The sequence below is a fragment of the Rattus norvegicus genome, chromosome 1, assembly GCF_036323735.1.
Source record: "Rattus norvegicus strain BN/NHsdMcwi chromosome 1, GRCr8, whole genome shotgun sequence".
Classification (NCBI taxonomy): Eukaryota; Metazoa; Chordata; class Mammalia; order Rodentia; family Muridae; genus Rattus; species Rattus norvegicus.
Genome location: NC_086019.1, coordinates 267,014,417 through 267,036,268, shown reverse-complemented (window position 1 = coordinate 267,036,268; position 21,852 = coordinate 267,014,417). Strand labels below are relative to the sequence as shown.

At 43.4% G+C, this 21,852-nt stretch overlaps 1 protein-coding gene across 4 annotated transcripts in view; it reads right to left on the bottom strand.

Moving 5' to 3' along the window:
• Positions 1 to 21,852, bottom strand: part of Atrnl1 (attractin like 1) — a 540,797-nt gene that overhangs the window by 180,579 nt on the left and 338,366 nt on the right. For 3 of the 4 annotated variants that reach the window (XM_008760587.4, XM_063281046.1, XM_039095283.2), the window contains one exon: positions 18,420 to 18,527. The exons of the other annotated variant lie outside the window; for it this stretch is intronic. In XM_008760587.4, the coding sequence (XP_008758809.2) occupies positions 18,420 to 18,527 (108 nt within the window). The remainder of the gene's footprint in view (positions 1 to 18,419; positions 18,528 to 21,852) is intronic. 4 annotated transcript variants of the gene reach the window in all.

Below are 21,852 nucleotides of genomic sequence, written 5' to 3'. Positions count from 1 at the left end.
TCTCTGGACAAAGTACTTGTGGCAGAAATGTGTTGAAAACCTGAGTTTGGGTCCCCAGAATGTACATAGAACCAGGTGTCATAGCACGTGTCCTAAATTCTAGTATCTTTCTCCAGGATGGGAGACAGAGACAGGCAAATCCTCAGAAATCCCCAGGCCTGGCACACATGGTGGTGAGAATTAAACATCTTGGCACAAACAATATGGAAGGTGGAGACTGAAACCTGGGCCTGCCATCGGAACACCACACGTCACACAGCACATGCCTGCACTTACATATGTGTGCACTCATGTGTGCGCACACATACTGACACATACACAGAGACACAGGGAGTGTGAGGAAGAGGGAGAGAAACATACACAAGACACAAAAAGATAAACAGAAATAGATAAAAGGGTGGAGGTCTGCTATATGAAGTTACTCTGACAACATGTTATATTTTGGCGTATCAGAAAACACAACAAACACCGAACGTCAATTCATATCTGAGCTTTATAGCTCACACTGAAACTTTTCCTTTAATTTTTGTAATTTAAAAATCAATCTCATTGTGGGTATAATTAAAACCGCCACAGACTAATAAAATGCCTTCTATGCTTCATGGCTATCCTATGGATCTGCTATTCATATATACTTTTATATGAGCTGAAAGCGTTTGCACTTTATAAATGAGCACTCTGAGTCTGGATGGAATGCTCATTCCCAGAATTAAGGCTCCTAAGGGAGGAGAGGAAATTGCTGCCCGTGGAAACTCAACATAAAGCTGCATAATCGATCGGCGCACTCGGGCCCCAGCCGTGCTCCCGCCCATGACAGATTAAGTAAATATAAGAGCAGACAACACCAACATTATGGGTATTATATTGCACGTTGCAGTAAAGACTATGAAATTGGTCATGCACCAGAGCAAGCAAAATGGATAGCACGTTTTATGAGAAATGTATTTATAAAGAAATTAAGGGACAGTGTACATATTAATTATACAGACGCTGAATAAATAGTGATATATAGGGTGGAATGAAACTGAAGAAGTCCTTAGGTTTTCCAGGAGCAGAGACCTGTCCCAGTCCTTTACAAAAGGAGAATGAGAAAAATCCCTATTTAATGAGAAATAGAAAAACTGTAAGCAAACAAGAGGAAGCTAAAATCCCTAACAGTTTACCAAACAGTGAAAAATAGAGTGTGGCCGGTCATGAACATGAGTCAAATGAGTAACAGATGAGATGAACAGGGCGGTTTCTTGGCATTCTTACCTCCTTAAAACAATCTGGGGCTGGGGATTTAGCTCAGTGGTAGAGCGCTTGCCTAGGAAGCGCAAGGCCCTGGGTTCGGTCCCCAGCTCCGAAAAAAAGAACCAAAAAAAAAAAAAAAACCAAAAAAACAAAAAAAACAACAACAATCTGAAACCGTCAGGATTCTAAAGGAAGGGTTCACAGTGATTCTGCCTAGGTGTGTGGGCGTGTACATATGTGTGAGTGTGTGATGTATATGTCTTGTGTGTTGAACCTATGTATATGTGCATGTGTGATCTGAGTATGTGTGCATGTGTGTGTGGTGTGAGTATGCGTGTGTGCCTGTATGTGTGTTGCTGTGTGTGTTGTAGGTGTGTGTCTGTGTTTGTGTGGTCTGAGTATGTATGTATGTGTGCATGTGTGTGTGGTATAAGTATGTGTGCATGTGTGTGCCTGCATGTGTGTTGGTGTATGTGTCTGTGTGTGTGTGGCCTGAGTATGTGTGTGTGTGCATGTGTGTATGTGTGTGGTGTGAGTATGTGTGTGTGCATGTGTGCTGCTGTGTGTGCTGTATGTGTGCTTGTGTGTCTGTTTTGTGTGTTCTGAGTATGTATGTGTGTGTGTGCGTATGAATGTGTGTATGAATTCATGTCAGGAAACAGTTGCCAACACCACCTTGTACAGAACTTACAGGCTTCGAGAGGGGAGTACTGAGCAGGGTTCTCGCAGGAGCGACTCCCTATCAACAGCTAACAGAACATTTAGGTTGTGCTGTGAAGGTTTTCGTTTCATGAAATTTCCTATTTCAAAACCTCACCACTGTCAATAGCCTAGTTTATTAGTATTAAGACGTCAAGAAGATGACTGGCGACTTCAAAAAAAGAGGCACAGGGTTGCTCTTCTGGTCACATAAGAGGAGGACACAGGTGAAGACATCGTTTATGAATCAAGCAAAGGGGCCCTAACTCGACACCAAATTGCCTTGTTCCTATCTTTGCTAGGTTCCAAAACGGGCAAGAAATAATTTTTGTGTTTACAAATCAACCTACCTAAGGGGTCTCTGTTACAGCCACCTCAACAAACTAAGTCAGCTCTCTGGAGCAGTCTTTTGCTCCTGTGGACTCTTGGTCCTAGGATTTCGGATGTATGTGTATGTGTATGTACAGGTACAGGTACATGTACATGTATATGTATATGATCTGTAGATAAAAACAAGAGCAGACATGTTGCAAGCACAAATAAGGGTGGATGGCTGGGTCATATTTACTACACTTTTGCCTTATTAAAATCAGCTCTCAGGATAAGCACTTATTGGCTCTTCAGCCAATTTCTATCTATTCCCATAAAAAGAGCAAAGCTCCTGACCCAGTTTTCCCTTCAAGATGGGTGAACCTGGTGATTCCCTTTCTTAACAAAGTGGTGATGAGCGAAGTAGGAAAGTATGGGCAGCACACACAGGGATCAAAGGTGTTCCTGCAGCAAAGGAAAGAACACGGGACCCTCGTCCTAGCAGCAGCCTGGGAGAGTGCACAGAAATGAATGTGAACCCAAAGCTGTTATCAGCAGAGGCTGACAAGACAAACAGGAAGGGCCTGTGGCTGTGTTCTGTTTCCTCTCTGACTATAGCTGTGCGCCTTATCACAGTGAGGACCCACTCCTGCTGCTCATTAAGGCTGTCGTGCTCTACCCAGTCTCATCTGCCTCATAATTGAAATTCTTATTTTAACAGCATTACGTTAATGTTATTGCTAGCTATGGAATGTCTTGTGAAGAGCGCAACATTAAAGTTAATTTAGCCGTACATCCTGGGTAATGGATGCTGTCTGGAATATAAGAAACCAGATACTCGGAGTCGGACTGGGATGTGTCGAGGTTACTTTCCCAGTTAGAAGCAGCCCCTGACGTGGTCAACATCTCTCATATCTCACTGATCACTCACTGCTTATGGACTTCCTGGTTGTGGTAGCAAAAAGTCAGAATTCCTAATGAAGTTCCTTCTTACCCTTCCTTTTCTTTTTTCTTTTTTTTAATTCTTAATTAAAACTGGTTCTGTACTTGAGTTGAGCTTCCTGGTGAGAAAAAAATTAGATCACTGTTGTAATAAGAATTAAGAAAGTACTCCTGAATGTGCTATTAAAAAAAATACAGTAAATTTAAAAAAATCAAATGTCTTCTATTGTTAAGTGGCAACTTTCATTCAGCAAAACCTGACGTGTTTTTTCAATACTGTTAAAGTATTTTCAATACTTTAATATGAGGAATCAAGAACTCCAAGATTCAAATAAAATTTATTCTTTTGATGATAAGACAAGACTGGCCAAGAGCCTGGAACTGTGGAAACGGAGCAAAGCAATTCATTTCTCCATTTCTACGCATGCTAATTTTTAATCTAAAAAAAAGTAATCTATGATATTAATATTTTATTTCTTAATAAATGGAGTTATTTCATTGAAGAGAGCCCCATTGGAAGAGAGAAAGACTCATTTATTTATTTTATGGACTTTTTTTTGTACATTGCTGGGTTTTACACAAATAGGCACATGTAAGATGTCTCTCACTGTACTGCTACAGCTTACATTGTGAGTTCCTTAGAGGTCCACGCTTGGTGCTCAAAATGATACTGTTGGGAAAAGAGGGGACCTTAGGTCACAGAGGGGCAAACTCTGTAAGTGAAGCTTGCCCACCAGGAACCTCTTACAGGCTCCTATGCGGCCCTGTGAGTTTTCTACAGATTCAGGGCCCATGCATTCTCTGTCTGTTTCTGTTGTGATAGGGTCACTTGTTAACAGAAAGATGTGCTGCTGTCCACTGCTGTCACCAAAGACCTAATTCAGTGACATCCGCCCAGTCCACAGACTCCTACTCTCCAAAACTGTGAGCCAAATCGACATCCCATCTTCGTAGTTATATGCTTTGGTGTTCGTTGTTATGAGGTGAACATGTGATACTACCTGTGTTTTATCATATATGTCGGCTAATATTCATGTACATTGTGTCTAGGGAGAATTTAAACTGTGTGGGTTTGCACTGCTACATGCCTGACGACTGCCTCTTTTGGAAAGTGGGAATGGTCTCCTCAAACCCAAGAGCAATGGCAAACTCCCCTCTTTGCATCAGAAGAGTAGGATTACCCACAACACCTGTGCTGGGGAGAACGCAGGGTCATAAGCTGCTGCAAGGGATACAAATGCACCTTGGAAAACCCTTAAACACTTTCAACATGTGACCCAGAGACACTGACAGGTTTTTAGTCAGGAGAGGTAAAAACTTCTTACTCTGGAAAGATGACTATGCAAACATGAATGGCAGCTTTATTTATAATAGTTACAGATCAAAAAAGAAATACCAATTTTATACCCTGATAATTGGATGTTTGGTGACAGAATAGCAGCAAGGGAAGAAGCTACTGAGGCAAGAAGGTAATTCCACAAGCAGAGCGCACTGCAGCACCACAGCAAGTGAAAGCTGCTATAAACGAAATGCAATGGTACATACTTCAACACATGCTTGTTCATACGGAATAAACTCCAGAGATGAAGCCAGCCGAGTCAGTGCCACGGGCTGGAGCAGGAGGAAGGCAAGCAATGTCTGCGGCAAGGACATTTTTCTCTGGATTGAACTGGTCATGAGGAGGCTGTGCACATTTGTAGAACCGATAAAACGTAGGCATGTTCACAATTATCTTAGTTTCCTAGTCAGGGGACTAAATAGCTTATTTAATGATTAATAAGTGATGTAATGACAACTATGTTGTCTTGATAAATCAAGGGTACACAGGAAAATAATTAGTGTACAAATTCTATTTCTCCTCATAGTTGACAGCTGTGTATGTGTGTGACTGTGTATCTATCAAAGGTATTTATGTGTGCACAGACGGAGACCTCATTCAATACACCAGAAGACTAGGTATTCCGCTAATTAAATGAGGTAGCAAGGGCTCATATTTCAGAATTTCATTTTCTCATAATCATGCCAAATTAAACATTATTTACTGAAACAAACACTCTTGGGTCTTATGTACTTCCGGTTTGCAATCACGTGCATCATTCATTAAGGTGTACAGGAAGTGGTAACAGCTAGTGTGAGGGATATAAATGAGTGGTGGCCTGTGAGGGAGAGAGGTAGCTCGTATCACTCACAGAGGACACGCCAAGCCTCTTCAGGACACCAGCTGTGTCAGAGTCTGCTCTGTAATGTCTGGGGTGCCATGATAGTACAGCACGCAGATTTTTAGATCATCACCATTGATAAGTTGAGGCATCAGAATTTAGCATGCTTTAAATGAAACATTATCTGAAACTGCTAGGAATTTAGTGTGTAAGCAAAATTAGTCTATTTTGCAATGATACTTTCTGAAAATTCCCGATTTTCCAAAATGCATAGATGTTACAGTCTTATTTCCAAAGAGACCTGAGAAGCCACATGTGCAACTCCTCTGGAAGTTTATAACAAAGAAGCCTTAAGTTCAGTCATTTTCAGCTCTACCCACATCTATTCAGAGTGCACAGGAAGGTATATAAAGCATATCTTCTGCATACGAATGTGTCTATATTCAGTGTGTTAAAGAAGACATAACAACTGAGCCTCTCAGAACACCAGTCTACCGGATAAGGCATGATGGTTAGTTCTTTCTCAACTTAACACAAACTAAATAGCATTATCTGAGACAAGGGAACTGGAGCTGCCTCCATCTGATTGCCTGTGTGCATACCTGTGGACATGTCTGTGTGCATACCTGTGGACATGTCTGTGTGCATACCTGTGGACATGTCTGTGTGCATACCTGTGGACATGTCTGTGTGCATACCTGTGGACATGTCTGTGTGCATACCTGTGGACATGTCTGTGTGCATACCTGTGGACATGTCTGTGTGCATACCTGTGGACATGTCTGTGTGCATACCTGTGGACATGTCTGTGTGCATACCTGTGGACATGTCTGTGTGCATACCTGTGGACATGTCTGTGTGCATACCTGTGGACATGTCTGTGTGCATACCTGTGGACATGTCTGTGTGCATACCTGTGGACATGTCTGTGTGCATACCTGTGGACATGTCTGTGTGCATACCTGTGGACATGTCTGTGTGCATATCTGTGGACATGTCTGTGGACATATTTGTGGACATGTCTGTGGACATGTCTGTGGGCATGTCTGTGTGCATATCTGTGGACATGTCTGTGTGCATATCTGTGGACATGTCTGTGGACATATCTGTGGACATGTCTGTGTGCATATCTGTGGACATGTCTGTGGACATATCTGTGGACATGTCTGTGTGCATATCTGTGGACATGTCTGTGGACATATTTGTGGACATGTCTGTGGACATGTCTGTGGGCATGTCTGTGTGCATATCTGTGGACATGTCTGTGTGCATATCTGTGGACATGTCTGTGGACATATCTGTGGACATGTCTGTGTGCATATCTGTGGACATGTCTGTGGATATATCTGTGGACATGTCTGTGGACATGTCTGTGTGCATATCTGTGTGCATATCTGTGGACATGTCTGTGGACATGTCTGTGTGCATATCTGTGTGCAAATCTGTGGACATGTCTGTGGACATGTCTGTGTGCATATCTGTGGACATGTCTGTGTGCATATCTGTGGACATGTCTGTGTGCATATCTGTGGACATGTCTGTGTGCATATCTGTGGACATGTCTGTGGACATGTCTGTGAACATGTCTGTGTGCATATCTGTGTGCAAATCTGTGGACATGTCTGTGGACATGTCTGTGTGCATATCTGTGGACATGTCTGTGTGCATATCTGTGGACATGTCTGTGGGCATATCTGTGGGCATGTCTGTGGGTATATCTGTGTGCATATCTGTGGACATGTCTGTGGGTATTCTCTTGAGTTTCTTAATGACTGAGGTGACAGGGCTAGTCTGGGTGGTGGCAACACTGGGCAGCTGCTCCTGGGAGGTAGGTATATGTTGACCAGTAAGCAGACTTCCTCCATGGTCTTTCCTTTGGTTTCCCCGAGTGATGGACCATAATGCGGAAGCACAAGGCGCATCAAGGCTTTCCTTCCTTCCCACTGCTTTTGGTCATGGTGTGCATCATCACAGCAATAGAAAGCAGACTGGAACACAGGTCAGAGCAGGCAATTCTAAAAGCTGTGTCTCAAATCTACTGTGTTTCTTCCTATCCTGCTAAATGAACTGTCATTCAGAACAGCAGGGACTAAGAATCTATTCTGGTTTCTGTATCCCTAGTCCCTGGAATGAGGAAGGACACAATAAATAATGGGTTAGTGAGTGAATAAGGAATTCTCTAACTTTAAATTCTCTCTCCATGAGCATGCAGTTAGCAACAGACAGTTGTCTATACTCTACCTACCAGCTAGCTGCTAACAGGATCTGACATTATTGTTCTAAAATCTTTCATTAGCTTGATTTTTTTTTTCAGCCAGCCAATACCCAATGCTGTGTAACCCAGTCTGCTTTTCCCAGTTCTCACATTAGTTTGAAAATGATTACGAGACAACAGCAGGCTCTGTTCACTAGACTTCCTTGTGAGTTCAGTATTGTACAGAAACCCCTTTGCCACCCTAAATTAGTGTTCCTCAGTCATTCTCCTCCTGGATTATTCAGTCACTGGTTTCTGACCAGAAGAGTGAGAGTTCTAGCACAAGGCAAAGTCCTTGTCAATCACAGAAGTCACAGAGTCAAGCGCAGAGACCGGGGCTTTGTTAGCTGGGTAAGTGGCATGAGTGTGTGTTAGTCTCCTCTCCTTCGCTGTAATAAAGCAACCCTGATAAACTGCCTACATGAGGAACATACTTGCCTCTTGCTTTCAGATAGAGTGCAGACCATGGCTGCATGGGTGCAGGGTGGAGAGCCCACAGGGAACAAGGCTGCTCACCCAGGGTCAAAGACCAAGCATGAGAGGCACTGATCATCTTTGATCATCTGTAGCAGATTCTTGAGAGGGTTAGTGATGCGGGCGAAATTTAATTCCTTTGCAGATTTTAAGGTTCTAGTTTTTCAAGAACCATTTACTGGAAAATGGTTCTGCTTTCAACATGTGGTTGTTATAAAATCAAAAGAACAGCAGAGTCTAGGTGTGAGGACTGTCTGTCTGTCTGCTCTCGGTTATGGTGCTGCATTATGGAGGACTGGCCGCCGCCGCCATGCTGTCTTCGTTACTATGACCCTACAGTAAGGCGTAAGGTCAGGCACTGTGATGCCTACAGCTTGGGCGTTTGTTCAACATCCATTCAGCTGTGTGACTAGCTGCAGTACTTCCCCATACACCTTCAGATGTTTCCTTTACTCCTCAAAAATCCTACCGTTAGGACGTTGGTGGGACTTCATTGAATGTGTAAATTGCTTTGTTTAATGTGGACATATTTAGATATGGTGATTTTTCTATGGACAGAGTGGATTTTTCCATGTTTGTGTCTCTTTGTTTTCACTAGTGTTTCTGACTTTCACCGGACAGTTCTTTCATTTCCAATGTATCCCTGGAAGTTGCTTGTTGTTAGTCGGGACGTTATTTTTGTCCTTACTTGGTTTTTAACAATTCATTATTGGTATACAGAAGTGTGGTTAATTTTGTATACTTAATTTATATTCAGTAACTTTAATGAATTTAGGTTTCAGTTCTAATTGTCTTCTGGGGGGTTCTTCCTAATAATAAGACTGGCCGAAGACTTTTAAATGATATTGGGACAGTGTATGAGTAAAGCTTTTAAAAATGCCATTTTAAACTTAAAATAAATATTTCACACTTTTTCTATGACCTGAGAAGATCGAGAAGTTCAAAGGCAGGTTTCATGCCTATGTATGTACACACACATACATGCCTACACACATATACATGCCCATTTATATTACCCAGAGTGCCCTCTAGGCAGGGTTAGTAGTGTACACCTAAGTACTAATCTCTGACAGCAAACACTCACTGAAGGCCCTCAAGAGGTCAGTCAGTCATTAGGTGAAAGGGCACAGGGCTCTCAGAGAATACCGGGAGTCACCAGACTCTGCCTCCTAGAAAGTGTGGTTGGAAACACTAACTTTGGGTACACTGTAATGAGCTGTAAGACTTTGAGCACTGAACGTATGTGAAGTCAACTTAGTTAGAGAAGAAGAGCCCAGACTGTATACTTTCATTTCCTTGTACTTTGATTATCTCCCCTGTTAAAGTAGCACGTATGTGATCATGAAAAGGCTTACATAACCACATATAAAGAATAATTCAAATATACCACCTTATAAATTTGCCAACATATCCTTTAAGGTTGGTCGTTAGTGTCATTAAAGTGAATTCTAGTTTGCCAGTGTTATAATAAGAGTAAGAATGTTTGGCCAAAGCAATTAAAATTAAACATGAAAAGAAAGGATGTCATTAAAGAAATTGTCAATGACACATAAGGATCCATATATGTGACCAGACTGTCAACTACCACCCACTGCAGACCACTGAAAGGTGAATGGCGAGGGCTGGAGAGATGGCTCAGGCACTCTTCCAGAGAACTCGGGTTCAATTCCCAGCAATACATGGTGGCTCACAGTCCTCTGCAAACTCTAGCTCCAGGGGATCTGATACCTTTTCCGGGTGCCCTCGTCGCCAAGCAAGCACATAGTGCAGCCATTCAAGCAGGCAGAACACCCATAGATATACAATAAATTAATTAAAAAATAAGTAAATGGGGAAATTATATTTTTGACATAATCATCATTTCAATTTATTAGCTGTGAATTATTTGTTTATGACAAAGTATTGCATTTCTACTTTGACACCAACTCTAAAAAAAGAGAGGAAGCTGAGCAAGAAAAAAAGAGAAAGAAAGAAGAAAAACCAAGCTATTAAAGATCCTAGGTGCTTTCCCGTGGTTTCTGACATTTACTGAAGAGAATCATGTACTGAGTTACTCATGAGCAGCACGGGGCAGCATGTTTTCTATACGGTGACACGTGGGTAAGGAGAGCCACACCGGGTACACAGCTGTCGAAGGTCAGCCAGACACAACACAGATTCACTGGAGCTTTTCAGGTGAGCCACCACACTCATGATAACTACTTTGGCCCGGGATTTGACCACATTGCACAGCATGCTAGGCCACCACCTTGGCCTTGCCATCACCTGATGGTGCCTGAGGTGCTACAGAAGTCTCCTAAGAACTCAGCTGCCCCTGCCCTCACCCCAACATGCAGGACTGTGCTGCTTTGCACCTCAGGACTCTAATGGCCCAAAACTATTTCCTCACCCAAGGCTTCTGCCGGCTGCAAAGGAGCGCCCTTCAGTTGGTGAGACATCAACTCTCACCTAAGCATTGAGTGAGACACCTGGTTTTCCTGGCGCATTTCCCTGCAGTGTTGACTCTGGCTGCCCACAGCTTGATTACTGGTCTCTCTCCATCATCTTCCTCCTTTCCTTCCCAGCTGATTCTTGAGTCTGAGAGGAGCAAGCAGTCTTGGTGTTTGCTAACCAGTGCCTCGCACAGTCAGCCCTCTTCAGACTCCTCAGTGCGTGACACAGACAGAGATCACCTAAAATGCCCAGCACAGCTCATTCTCCACCTTGCTCACACTGGCTCTGCTCGTTCCTTGCAACATTGGCATCTTTAAATGGTGTACAGGACACACGGTCCTCTGCCTCCTCTGGATTCCTCAGGGCTGCTTAGGCTTGCTGGGCAGGCTGCCTGAGGGCTCTACTCTTGGGATGTAACAGTCCTCGACAGAAGACACCAGTTACACTGTTACCTCAACAGTCCTCACCACATCACACCTGTACACTGTTGCTTCAACAGTCCAGGCTAGATGATACCAGTTACACTGTTACCTCAACAGTCCTTGCCAGACGACATCAGTTACACTGTTACCTCAACAGTCCTCACCACATCATACCAGTACACTGTTGCCTCAACAGTCCTCACCAGAAGACACCAGTTACACTGTTACCTCAACAGTCCTCACCACATCACACCAGTACACTGTTGCTTCAACAGTCCAGGCTAGATGATACCAGTTACACTGTTACCTCAACAGTCCTTACTAGATCACATCACACCAGTACACTGTTGCCTCAACAGTCCTCGCCACATCACACCAGTACACTGTTGCTTCAACAGTCCATACTAGATCACATCACACCAGCACACTGTTGCCTCAACAGTCCTTACTAGATCACACCAGCACACTGTTGCCTCCTCAGAGCCCGGCTCATCTTTCTCTTCGTCCATTACTGGTCCCATCTTAACGGTCTAACACGGGGCATCGTCTGCCCCACAGAGACGCCAAGTCCACATGCTGTTCCATCCTGCTTCATCCTGTTTTCCCTTCTGCATTGTGCACGCCACCCACTGCCTTATTAAAAGACTTACATTCTCCTCCTATAATACGGCCCCATAAGGACAGGTTCTTCATTCAATTCCCAGTGTGCGTCAGATGCTAGGACAGTTCCTGGCACAGACGAAGCATTCCATAAAATCCACTGTATAATCACTCTAACATTTCTTGTTTTCTAAAGGACGTCAAAGAAAGAAACCAGCCCAGAGCTGCTGAGACTCAACTCAGACATTTACTTTAACAGGGGAAAGCAAACAGCCAGCTTAAGCTCTAAGATATGTACTGAAGAGCAACTTTCCAAATTGAATTTATTTTTAAAAATCTAAGGTGCTATTTAACTGACATCATTGGACATACACAGTCATAAGAACATTTTAAATATCAGGAGTCACAATAACTTGCCAATATGTGGAAGAAAAATAACAAATATATTTCACATATCAAACAGCTACACAAAATAATCCATTATCTGTGAAATCAGCCCACAGATTGTGTTGCTAAGTAAATTCAGAGTCTAGAAGACTTACTAGGTTTGAATGGTAGGTATTCATTTTCCAGATAATATAAGCCTATGATTCAAATTTACTAATCATTAATTTAGAGTGGTTCTTGTTATATATATCAATATATAGAATATACTTTGTCTTTTGCTCAAAAGGCTTTTGAACAACTAAAGCCCATAAAAGATTCAGTATTCAAGTAATGAAATGTGTGAGCTCATTCATGTCATAGAGTTGGAAGCTGGGAAACAAGGGTACAGCAACCCACAAGTGTGAGCAGCAGTGCACACTTGCCCATGGCTGAGAGCAGTAGTGTGCACTATCCACAGCTGTGAATAGCAACACACTCTACACAGCTGTGAACAGCAGTGCACACTTACCCACAGGCATAAACGGCAGTGCACACTACCCACAGCTGTGAGCAGCAGTGCACACTACCCACAGGTGTAAACGGAGGTGCACAGTTATCCACAGATAGCCAGTGTATATGAGATAACCATCTCCTACTTTACCTAACATCCTCTGTCATACATTTTCCTGACCATGCAGGCGTGAATCTCAACAATGCACACAGAAGTCACATTTAATTTAAGACAAATCCATTGTTTAACTAACCACATTATGATTAGTCAATAATTTTTGTATAACACTAATAGCTTGCTGATCTGTGGCATTGTGTTAGATTTTAATACTGAACTTTAAGGAAAAACCTATCATAGGACCTTTAAAGCTTTGATTTTCAGATTTATATAAAACATTTAATGTAATTCCAGAATGGCCCCAGGTGTCAAAATTAGCTGGTGGAAGTAAATTAATAAGCCACATCATGCTGTTCTATATATTCTTTAAAAGTGGGTGGGGGATTTGAAACACTTTTCAGTATTCTGCAGTAATGATAAATAAACCACAGCTAGGAAGCTGCAAATTAGTAGCAGGCAAATTAGCTGCAGAGCAACAGGAAGTAAAATGTAATTTAAAAACTCTACGTCTACCTCTTGTTTTCCAAAGGAAAAAATTAGTGCCGAGCTGCTGAGCTGGAACTTGGAGTTTACATTTAACAAGAAGAGCAAACAAACAATTTAAGGTCTAAAAATGTCTACCGAATGAGCACGTTTCTCAGCAGAAAATAAAACCTGATCCTGAAAATCACGTGGAATTTCAAGGAGAAGAAGAGTCAAGGTAATTTTCATAAAGGGCAGAGTTGGAGGACTTGCCTTTTCTGCTTCCAAACATACTGCAGAGCTACAGTACTCAAGACAGTGTGGCACTGCCCTAGAAATAGGGGCCAGCAAGAAACTCTCCATTTATGGTCAATAATTTTCCAAAGAGAACTACACACACAGAGTCTTTTTAACAGCTTATAAAAACTCCAAAGTCCAGTGATTCCAATCTTGAGCTTGGCAAATATAAACTCGATTTTACTACTTACGACAGTGCCATTAAGACCACTGTGAAGTAGAAATAGTCCAAATGTCTACCAGTTGAGGAACTTCATTAACAAATGTAGAGTACAGGCGTGGCGCTGCACACCTGTACTCTTGGCAGCAGGAAGCTCAGGCAGGAGGATTGAATGTTCCAGCTTAAACTGCACAGCAAATCTGTCTTAAACAGTCAAAAGTACAGTACCAGTGCCCAACAAAACATAACACTAACAAAACAGAACCTGGTTCTATCAGCTGACAGTATATACTTGGATTCCCAAATTGTAAGGAAACCTTTATGATTCTGTTTACACAAATTGTCTCAAATAGAAATAGATTAGCAGTTGCCAAGTCTGGAGGAAAGTGTGGGTGAGTGCAGATTGGAACACTCTAAATTAATCTGGGAGTTTATGCACTTCAATATTGATGCTAAAAACAGCAGAGTATATACTTCAAGTACTGCATATTTTATGAACTATAGTTCCATAGCCTTTAAAGATTCCATAATTCTATAATTAGAAGGCAGCAGAGCTGGGGGGAACCTTTCAATTTCAAGCAAGAGGGATAGCTTGGGGCAAACTATTCTAGTAACAATAACAACAACAGCAACAATGATTTTCTAAAGGGAAGCCAGGAAGAAGAATGGGATCCAGAGTACACCCCAAGAGCAAGAAGTGTTGCATGACGATGGGAGGCAGCCACAATTGGGTGAGCCACGGCTGAGGAGCCTTCCCCCAGGGGCAGGGCCAGTTCATGTTCAGGAAATCCAGTCCCAGCCCCAAGGGGGCCCATGACAAGTTCAGTGAGGAGGAGGGAGATGGTTGAAGATGTTGAGAGTGGGACACAGAACAGAGAAGAGAAGGACAGTTTACCAACCTCAGCTGAGTAGGGACCACGCTTGATGGAGCCCTTGCCCAGGGAGAAAGGCACTGGGAGAGGCTGGTGGAGCTAAACAAGGAGCCTCAAGAAGATCCTGAAAGCCCCACCCCACACAGAACCCCACTACAGCAGAGTGCATCCCGGGTGCGGTCTCGATGGACAGAGCACACTGCCACCAGGCCCACGTCAGGCCCATGTTCCCAGTGGAGCACTCACACCGGGCTCCGGCTGTTGTTTGTGTGGGGTGGGTCAGGGTAGGGAGAATGATGCTGGCTCTTGGTCTGTGCTTGGGTTTTGTTGTCCCATCCCCACTCCACCTCCAATTAGAAACCAAGTTTTCTTCATTTCATTTCATTTGGAAGTAAATCGGAATTTGGTTTTCAGACTCTTCCTGTCCTGAGTTTTAAAAAGTTCTATTTTTCTTCTCTTTTTTGGGGGGGGTGATATGTAGTAATATTAAATAAAGATTTTAATTTGTGCAACTTTGATTCTTAAGAGAAAACAAAAGCATGTGAGTAAAAATTGAAGTGTTCGCCTCAGTTTGGGACTGCTTGGATCTTCGTACAAACTGGTTTTGTGTATTAAGGAGGAGGTTAAGGCCTCTCTGACCACCTCGTGTTCCCATTTCCACACAGCCAGGAATCACAAGGAGTTGCTTGCAACCTCCCCTGTGCACCCTGCTCTCGTCAGACTTCTCCTGGGCTGGGCTTCCCATTCTCACCAGCAGCTCCAGGGCTCCAAACTCTGTATTCCTGCTGGTCTTCAGCAAAAGGAGTGGAGACTGGAGGGCAGTTTCTAGATGGGGTTTTCTAAGAAACTTCTGAATTCTATTACCTTTACTAATATGAGAAAATAATTTTTCAATATCTTAATCTTTTTATAAAATGAAGAGATGCCTATGATTGATTAAGGATGGTGGTTATGGCTGGGTGGTCTGTGGGGTTGTGTGTTTCTGGATTTTTTCCTTTTTTTCTCTTTTCAAATGTTGGGGGCATCCTCATTATTAAAGGGTCTTGTGCTTGCCTTCTGGGGTGGCGTCGCGGTCCCCAGCAGGTGAACCACTGCATCTGTGCATCTGTTGGACACCAACCACACCCTCCTCCCCCAGCCTTCGCTCTTGGGTTCTTGTGCATATTTCCCTTTACTTTGCTAACTTCAATAGTTAAATTGGTTTTATTGAATGATTCATAAATTCATAAATGATTCATAGGGGTGAGAAAAAAAATCACCCTTAAATTTTTGTTTAAATTCCTCTTGCAAGTAAAAACAAATGAAGTGGCAGGTGTAAAAAAAAACACAACAGAACAAAACAAAACAAACAAACAAACAAAAAAAAGAAATCAGCCCCTGATAAAATGGACTTGGCTGAATGGGAGTTAGTATGTAATTATTTTTCCCCTCTCTATCTTGAAGTTAAATTTTCTGACGAGAAATGGCGTAAAAAGTATAAAGACGTCCCGCTTATTCGGAGAATGTAGCAACAATGCAGGAAAGAAAAGCACGAGTCCCAGTGTTAGCCTAACAGAGGAGGCAGAACACACTTTACCAGTGTCCTGAGGAGCACAAGGTAGCAGAGCAGTCTCATCTCCCCCGACCTTAACTTTAGAGACTACATGGACTAGGGAGGAAAACTGGTGAGTTCAGAGACACTTTCAGTACCTCCTCCAACGTCTTCAAGAACATGGAGGAAGAGGCGAGAGAGTGTGTCACTAGGAGGAAGAAATGAAGCCTATGTAGGAGCGGACTTAAGTGCCTCGGTCTGAGGTCACCCACGCTCCACCAGCATCAGTGGAGCATCAGAGGGGCAGCAGCGGTCTGGTCCCTGGCCTGCAGAGCGCCAAGACGACCCTAGAGCTGAGCATAGATAGACAGGGCTCTCTCACAGCCATGCATGCGCCAGCCAAAGCATTCACTTCTGCTCACAACTGCTGACTCTGCAGGCAAGGACAATGACTCATTTGCATCTCTTCTGTGACTTGGGAACAATCAGAAACGCAAGCAAAGAGTAATCTGTGTTTGCGGTTACTTAAACATGTTATAATAAGGAAATCATTTGTGATACATGTATCAAAACTTCTGGTTAGTTTAATATTTGGAAGCAGAAAGCGAGTATCTTATAAATGACTATATTAACTTTGCAGGAGGTGGGCCTTTTATGTCCTAACAAGGGTTAGAATCATGGGAGGTCATTGGCCAGTAAGTGCTGGATATGGAGGGAGACAGAAAAACACACAGTAGACAGAGGCAAGGAAGTGAGTCGTTAGGAAGAAATCTGTCTGTCTGTCTGTCTCTGTCTCCGCCCCGCTCATATGTGTGTGTGTGTGTGTGTGTGTGTGTGTGTGTGTGTGTGTGAAAACACAGTCTTGGAGTGGGTGGAAGAACAGACACCAATGACCTGCTTTACCGGGAGTGGAACAAGAGTACAGAGGAACTGCGGTCCAGGGCCTACCAGGAAAATCTCAACGAAGAACACAAACCAGGAGTACAAATCAGTGAAATAAAGGTGCGCATGTTTTAAATTCTACAAAATATAATTTAAGTGAAGAAAAATAAAAACGTACATGAAAGACTTCCACACTGGGGAGGAAAACCCCACAGAGGAGGGCCATTCGTTCGGCACCTGTGCACCAGCAGTGAAAGCCTGCAGTCCAGGAGCCAAGCCTGTGAGAGCTGCCCAGGTGGCACTTGCTTGTCCCTGTGGTCTCTCTTCCAGGTGCTTCTGCACGACTGTGTACACATGCCTTACACTAAACAGAGGTTTAGTCGCAGTCTAGGTTTTCTGCTTACTTCTTCAGTCTTTAGAATAACATTATTTGAAAGAGAGGGATAAGATGAAATCTAAGCAGTTGCTGTACATTTCATTCACACCTTCTGCCTTTCAAGTGCCCTCCTGGCAATAGAAGACCCACTTACCCTTCCTACAGCTCTACCCTTCCACGGCAACTTGTGACCCAGAGCAGGGAAGAAGTCGAGTATACAGAAGCGTCATGCTGACGACCTCTCTCCCCCTCTCCCCACATGCACATACACACACTCTCACCCATCATACACACACATCACATACACTCACACAAACACACATCATACACACATTCACCCATCATATACACACACACACAAACATATCACATACACATACTCACACACATTCAAAAACTAGTATTTTTCATTTTATTTGTGAGGTATACTTCAGGTTTCATTTTTAACAATGACAAAACCTCTACAGACAAAACCAAATATATTTGTACGTAGATTTTAGGATTATTCTATTTTTGCATTCTTTACTTTCCTTGGGAGTGGAGAATCTAGTGATAACACATTATTAGTTAAATAGTGGCATTTCTTTAAAAAAAAAAGAGGATTGAAAATGTCAGTTCTAGAGTGTCCTATGCTCCTGTCTAATATTGCATACACCATGAGTAAACTGATAACCATACAGTTAAATCTGAAGGCCTTGGACAGCTTTGGAAAGTCATCCCTCACAGGCTGAAGTTTTCCTTTGGGAGGCCGATTTGACACTTTACCTGAGATTCCAGCATTACACTCAAATGCAGCCACACTTTCCACCCTGTTGCTCTATTTCTGTACATACAACAAAGTAGCAAGTTCTTCGACTTTCACCGCAAAATGCCCAGTATAGTTGACAGGCAAGCCTAAAAGCTGAACTATGTGATTAAGCCTCAGCTCATCCCCACACGCCTTTTGCAGTAAAACTTAAGGAACGAACATGGACCTGAAATGTTAAGTGAGCGGCCACAAGAGCCTCTGGGGACTGAGAATGGCGTTCAGATTCCTCCCATCAGAACTATACCTTGAATTCCTTCGGCTCCTATCTGACAGGCAGAGGAAGCCAGGTGAGCAGTCTGTCACTCTTGCCTGGGCTAATAGATTCTCCAGTGGCCTTTGTAGCTCCTGCTTTACCATTAAATCTATGTGCCTTGAAAGTACCTTAGCATGTGTGGCTGACTCTTGTCAGCCCCAGATAATCAGACTCTGTGTGGCTTCGAAAGCAGATGCAGATTAGAGAGGCAATATAAATATGCAAATCACGCTGGTCCCCTCAGCACCACTGTTCCTACCTCTAATGGCCCTCGCAGAAAGTCTGTCTGTTCAGCTCCTACTTCCAGGGCTACATCAACAGAAGCAAAGGGACGGCTGGCCATCTGCTGTCGTTCTCGAAGCAGTTGCTGGAGGGGGTTAAAAATGATCTGTTTTAAAATAGGCTTAAAAGCACATTAAATGTAACAATATCTGGTTTCAGTTCTGAACGAATAAATGGCATCGAAAATTTGGCAATTATTTCATAGACATATACATCTAGGACCTAAAGACAAAAATTACTTTCTCCCCAGGCCCTGGTTCAACTTCTCAGACACAGGAAATGTTTAGTGTTACAAATAACCTTTCCCCCCTGACCTCCATCCACGGACCTACCTAACAAAATGTACTCCAAAGCACTTGGAAAACCTCAGGTGCAAGGTGCTACTTAAATAAAACGTGCTGTGGTGACAGGAGTTACCGCCAGGCTCCCACTCAAAATAACCCAGGTATTTGTTTGTCTTAACAGAAAGGAAAATATTATCAAAAATGTTTAAGGAATGGAAATGAAAGTTTTCAAAATACACCCAAAGGGATCAGGGAGTTTACACCTGCTAAGACTAAGCTTTGTAAGTTGTGAATGTCCCGTTTGCTGCTGTGCAACCAGCAGGAGTTCTGACCGAGCATCTTGAAAACTTTCCCCAAAGCCTGTGCCCATCGCTGTAAGTAAGGAATGACTGCTGAAACGCAGGGTAATCTGTGTGAAGGTCTCCACGCCGCCAACAAAGGGTATTTGTGCCTTTTCTGGGTTTGCCCACTAAGCTAGCAAGTCCCAAACAGCTGCCAAGCTAATTCATATTCCTGCCTTTCCCTGTAATTATAATGTTCATTAAGTCATGATAAGAAAAAAATTGATGCCCAGCACCAGATACCACAGATTTTGTCCCTTTCATCCTATACAGCTAATAAAATTATTATTAAATATTAAAGATGACGGACACCGCAATTAAACACTCTTTCAAACAAGAGAAAATTCCATCAGTGCGGAAGGCAGCATCCTGGAGCACAGTGAATGGCTTCATTATTTATGGAGATCTTTGAGATTCTCAGCCCTAGTTGAACACATTAACTTCCAGGTTCTGAATATAAGTGGCTGAAGGACTGTGATACATCATCATTCATAAAACCCTTTGCAGATGAGAAAGGACACAATAAAGAGAGGCAATCCATTGTCTAGCATAGGACATAAATGGAATCTAAGGCTTTGCTTTCTTATTATTGAGAAAGCATCTGCCTGAAGATATTATACGGACTGGAGAACCTGCTAAGGATTGATAATTTAATATTAACTTACACTTTTGCTTAAGCAATGAATTCACAATAAATAAAGGTATGGAAGCTAGAGACCAATCACTCTAATAAAGTTCCACCATTGTGTTAAGTGTGGCTGCCAACAGATAGAGCTTGGCTTGTAGCTCTCCCCTTAGAGGGGCTGGGAACATCTGTGTGCCATGTGAACGCAGTGTCATTTCCAAGCAAGCCCTACGAAGGGCGGAAGGCAGAGTGTGTTCGTATGCTCTTGGAAACGTTACAGAAGACAACTTGCCCATACACCAAAAACACTGCTGGGCAAGCTATTCTTCCAACAGCAATACAAACGAGGCCTTGAGGAAAATGTCAACTCAAGGTTTTGTTCAAACACAATCATCTAGGAGTTACAGTGTCTTCCGCTTGTCTGTCTCTCCTTGGCTTATAAATGATACCTCCAGTGACAGATTTTTAACAATGAGAGCTGTTTTCTCAGCCACCCATTGCTGGACCTCAAGGGTCTATAAAATATAATTAATAAATATTCATGCCCATAAATTGTTATTGCTTAGACAAGCACTGCAAGTGCACATCTTTGGTTGAGACTGAGTGTCCCAAAGTGTAATGCATCTCTGTGACACCAACACTCAAACACGGGAAGAAAATCTGTCACTGACATGTGTTCAGTTTTGCATATTTTATTTGTAAAGGCCTTTCTTAAGACTCAGATTTGCTCTGTGGGCTTTCAGTTTAATTGATTTTAAAGAACCGAATGGATTTATCTTGGGCTACAGAGTGGGGCTGAAGGTCTTGTTAAGAGACTAACAGCGAGAGGTTCTGCTGTGACACCAGGGACAGGAACCTGCATTCTCAGGACACACACTGCTCTGGCCTGATGCTGTAAAGGAACCTGAAGATGACCACAACGATCTTCCCCCACCGATCTGTGGTTCTCACCATCGGCCTTGCCCTTTAGTAGCAGGATGCCTTACGTTCTCAATTTTGTCAGGAAGAAGGGCATGCACAAAGCGTGCCAACAACTTAAGTTTTGAAAAAGGTCATCTAAGCACTGACATGGCAGCCCAGCCTCTGACGTCAGGCGTTGCATTTTCATGCTGCTCTGCTGCCTGTTTCTCCCCAGATCCTACATTAATTAACTAATTTACATCCTAAATGTTGCCCTCCTCCCAGTACCCTCCTCGTACAGTTCCTCCCCTCAACTTCGCTTCACTTCACTTCACTTCACTTCACTTCACTTCACTTCACTTCACTTCACTTCTGAGAGGGTGACCCTCTTATATCCACCCTCCTTGGGCATCAAGTCTCTGAAGGACTAGGCCCATCCTCTTGCACTGAGGTCAGACATGGCAGCCCTCTGCCACATACAAGCCCGGGGCCTCAGATCAGCCCATGTACGGTGTTTGGTTGGTGGCTCAGTCTCTGGCAGCTCCCAGGGGTCCAGGTAGGTAGACACTGTTGGTCTTCCTGTGGGGTTGCCATCTCTTTGAGAGCCTTCAAATCCTCCCCCAACTTCCAGACGTGTCCCTGACCTCCATCCAATGTTTGTCTGTGTGTATCTGCATCTGTCTCAGTCAGTTACTTTAGCCAAAAAGTTTAGAATGCCCATGATATACTCCACAAACCCGAAGAAGTTAAACAAGAAGGGAGGCCCCAATGAGGATGCTTGAACCCCACTTAGATGCGGAACAAAATAGTCATGGGAGGCAGAGAGAGGGAGGGACCTGGGTGGGTGAGGGCAGGGTTAGGAGAATAGAGGGGCAGGATCAAGCATGGGGAGAGACAGGAGAGAGTTCCAGAGGGCCAGGAGGAATGGCAATATGCAGCTGCTGGGGACAGGGAGTAGAAGGATTCTCTAAGAAGTCCCAGAGACCCAGGATTTGGGAGGCTCCCTGGAGTCAATGCAGGTGACCTTAGCTGAAATGCCCAACCTGAAGAGACCACCTCCAGTAGTCAGACAGAACCCCCAGGGGAGGGATGGGGACACCAACCCACCTACAAAACTTTTGACCCAAATGCCTCCTGTCTAAAAGAAATGCAGGGTCAAAAATGGAGTAGAGTCTGAAGGAATGGCCAACCAGTGACCTGCCCATTTTGAGACCCATCCCATGGGCAGGCACTAATCCCTCACACTACTAATGATGTTAT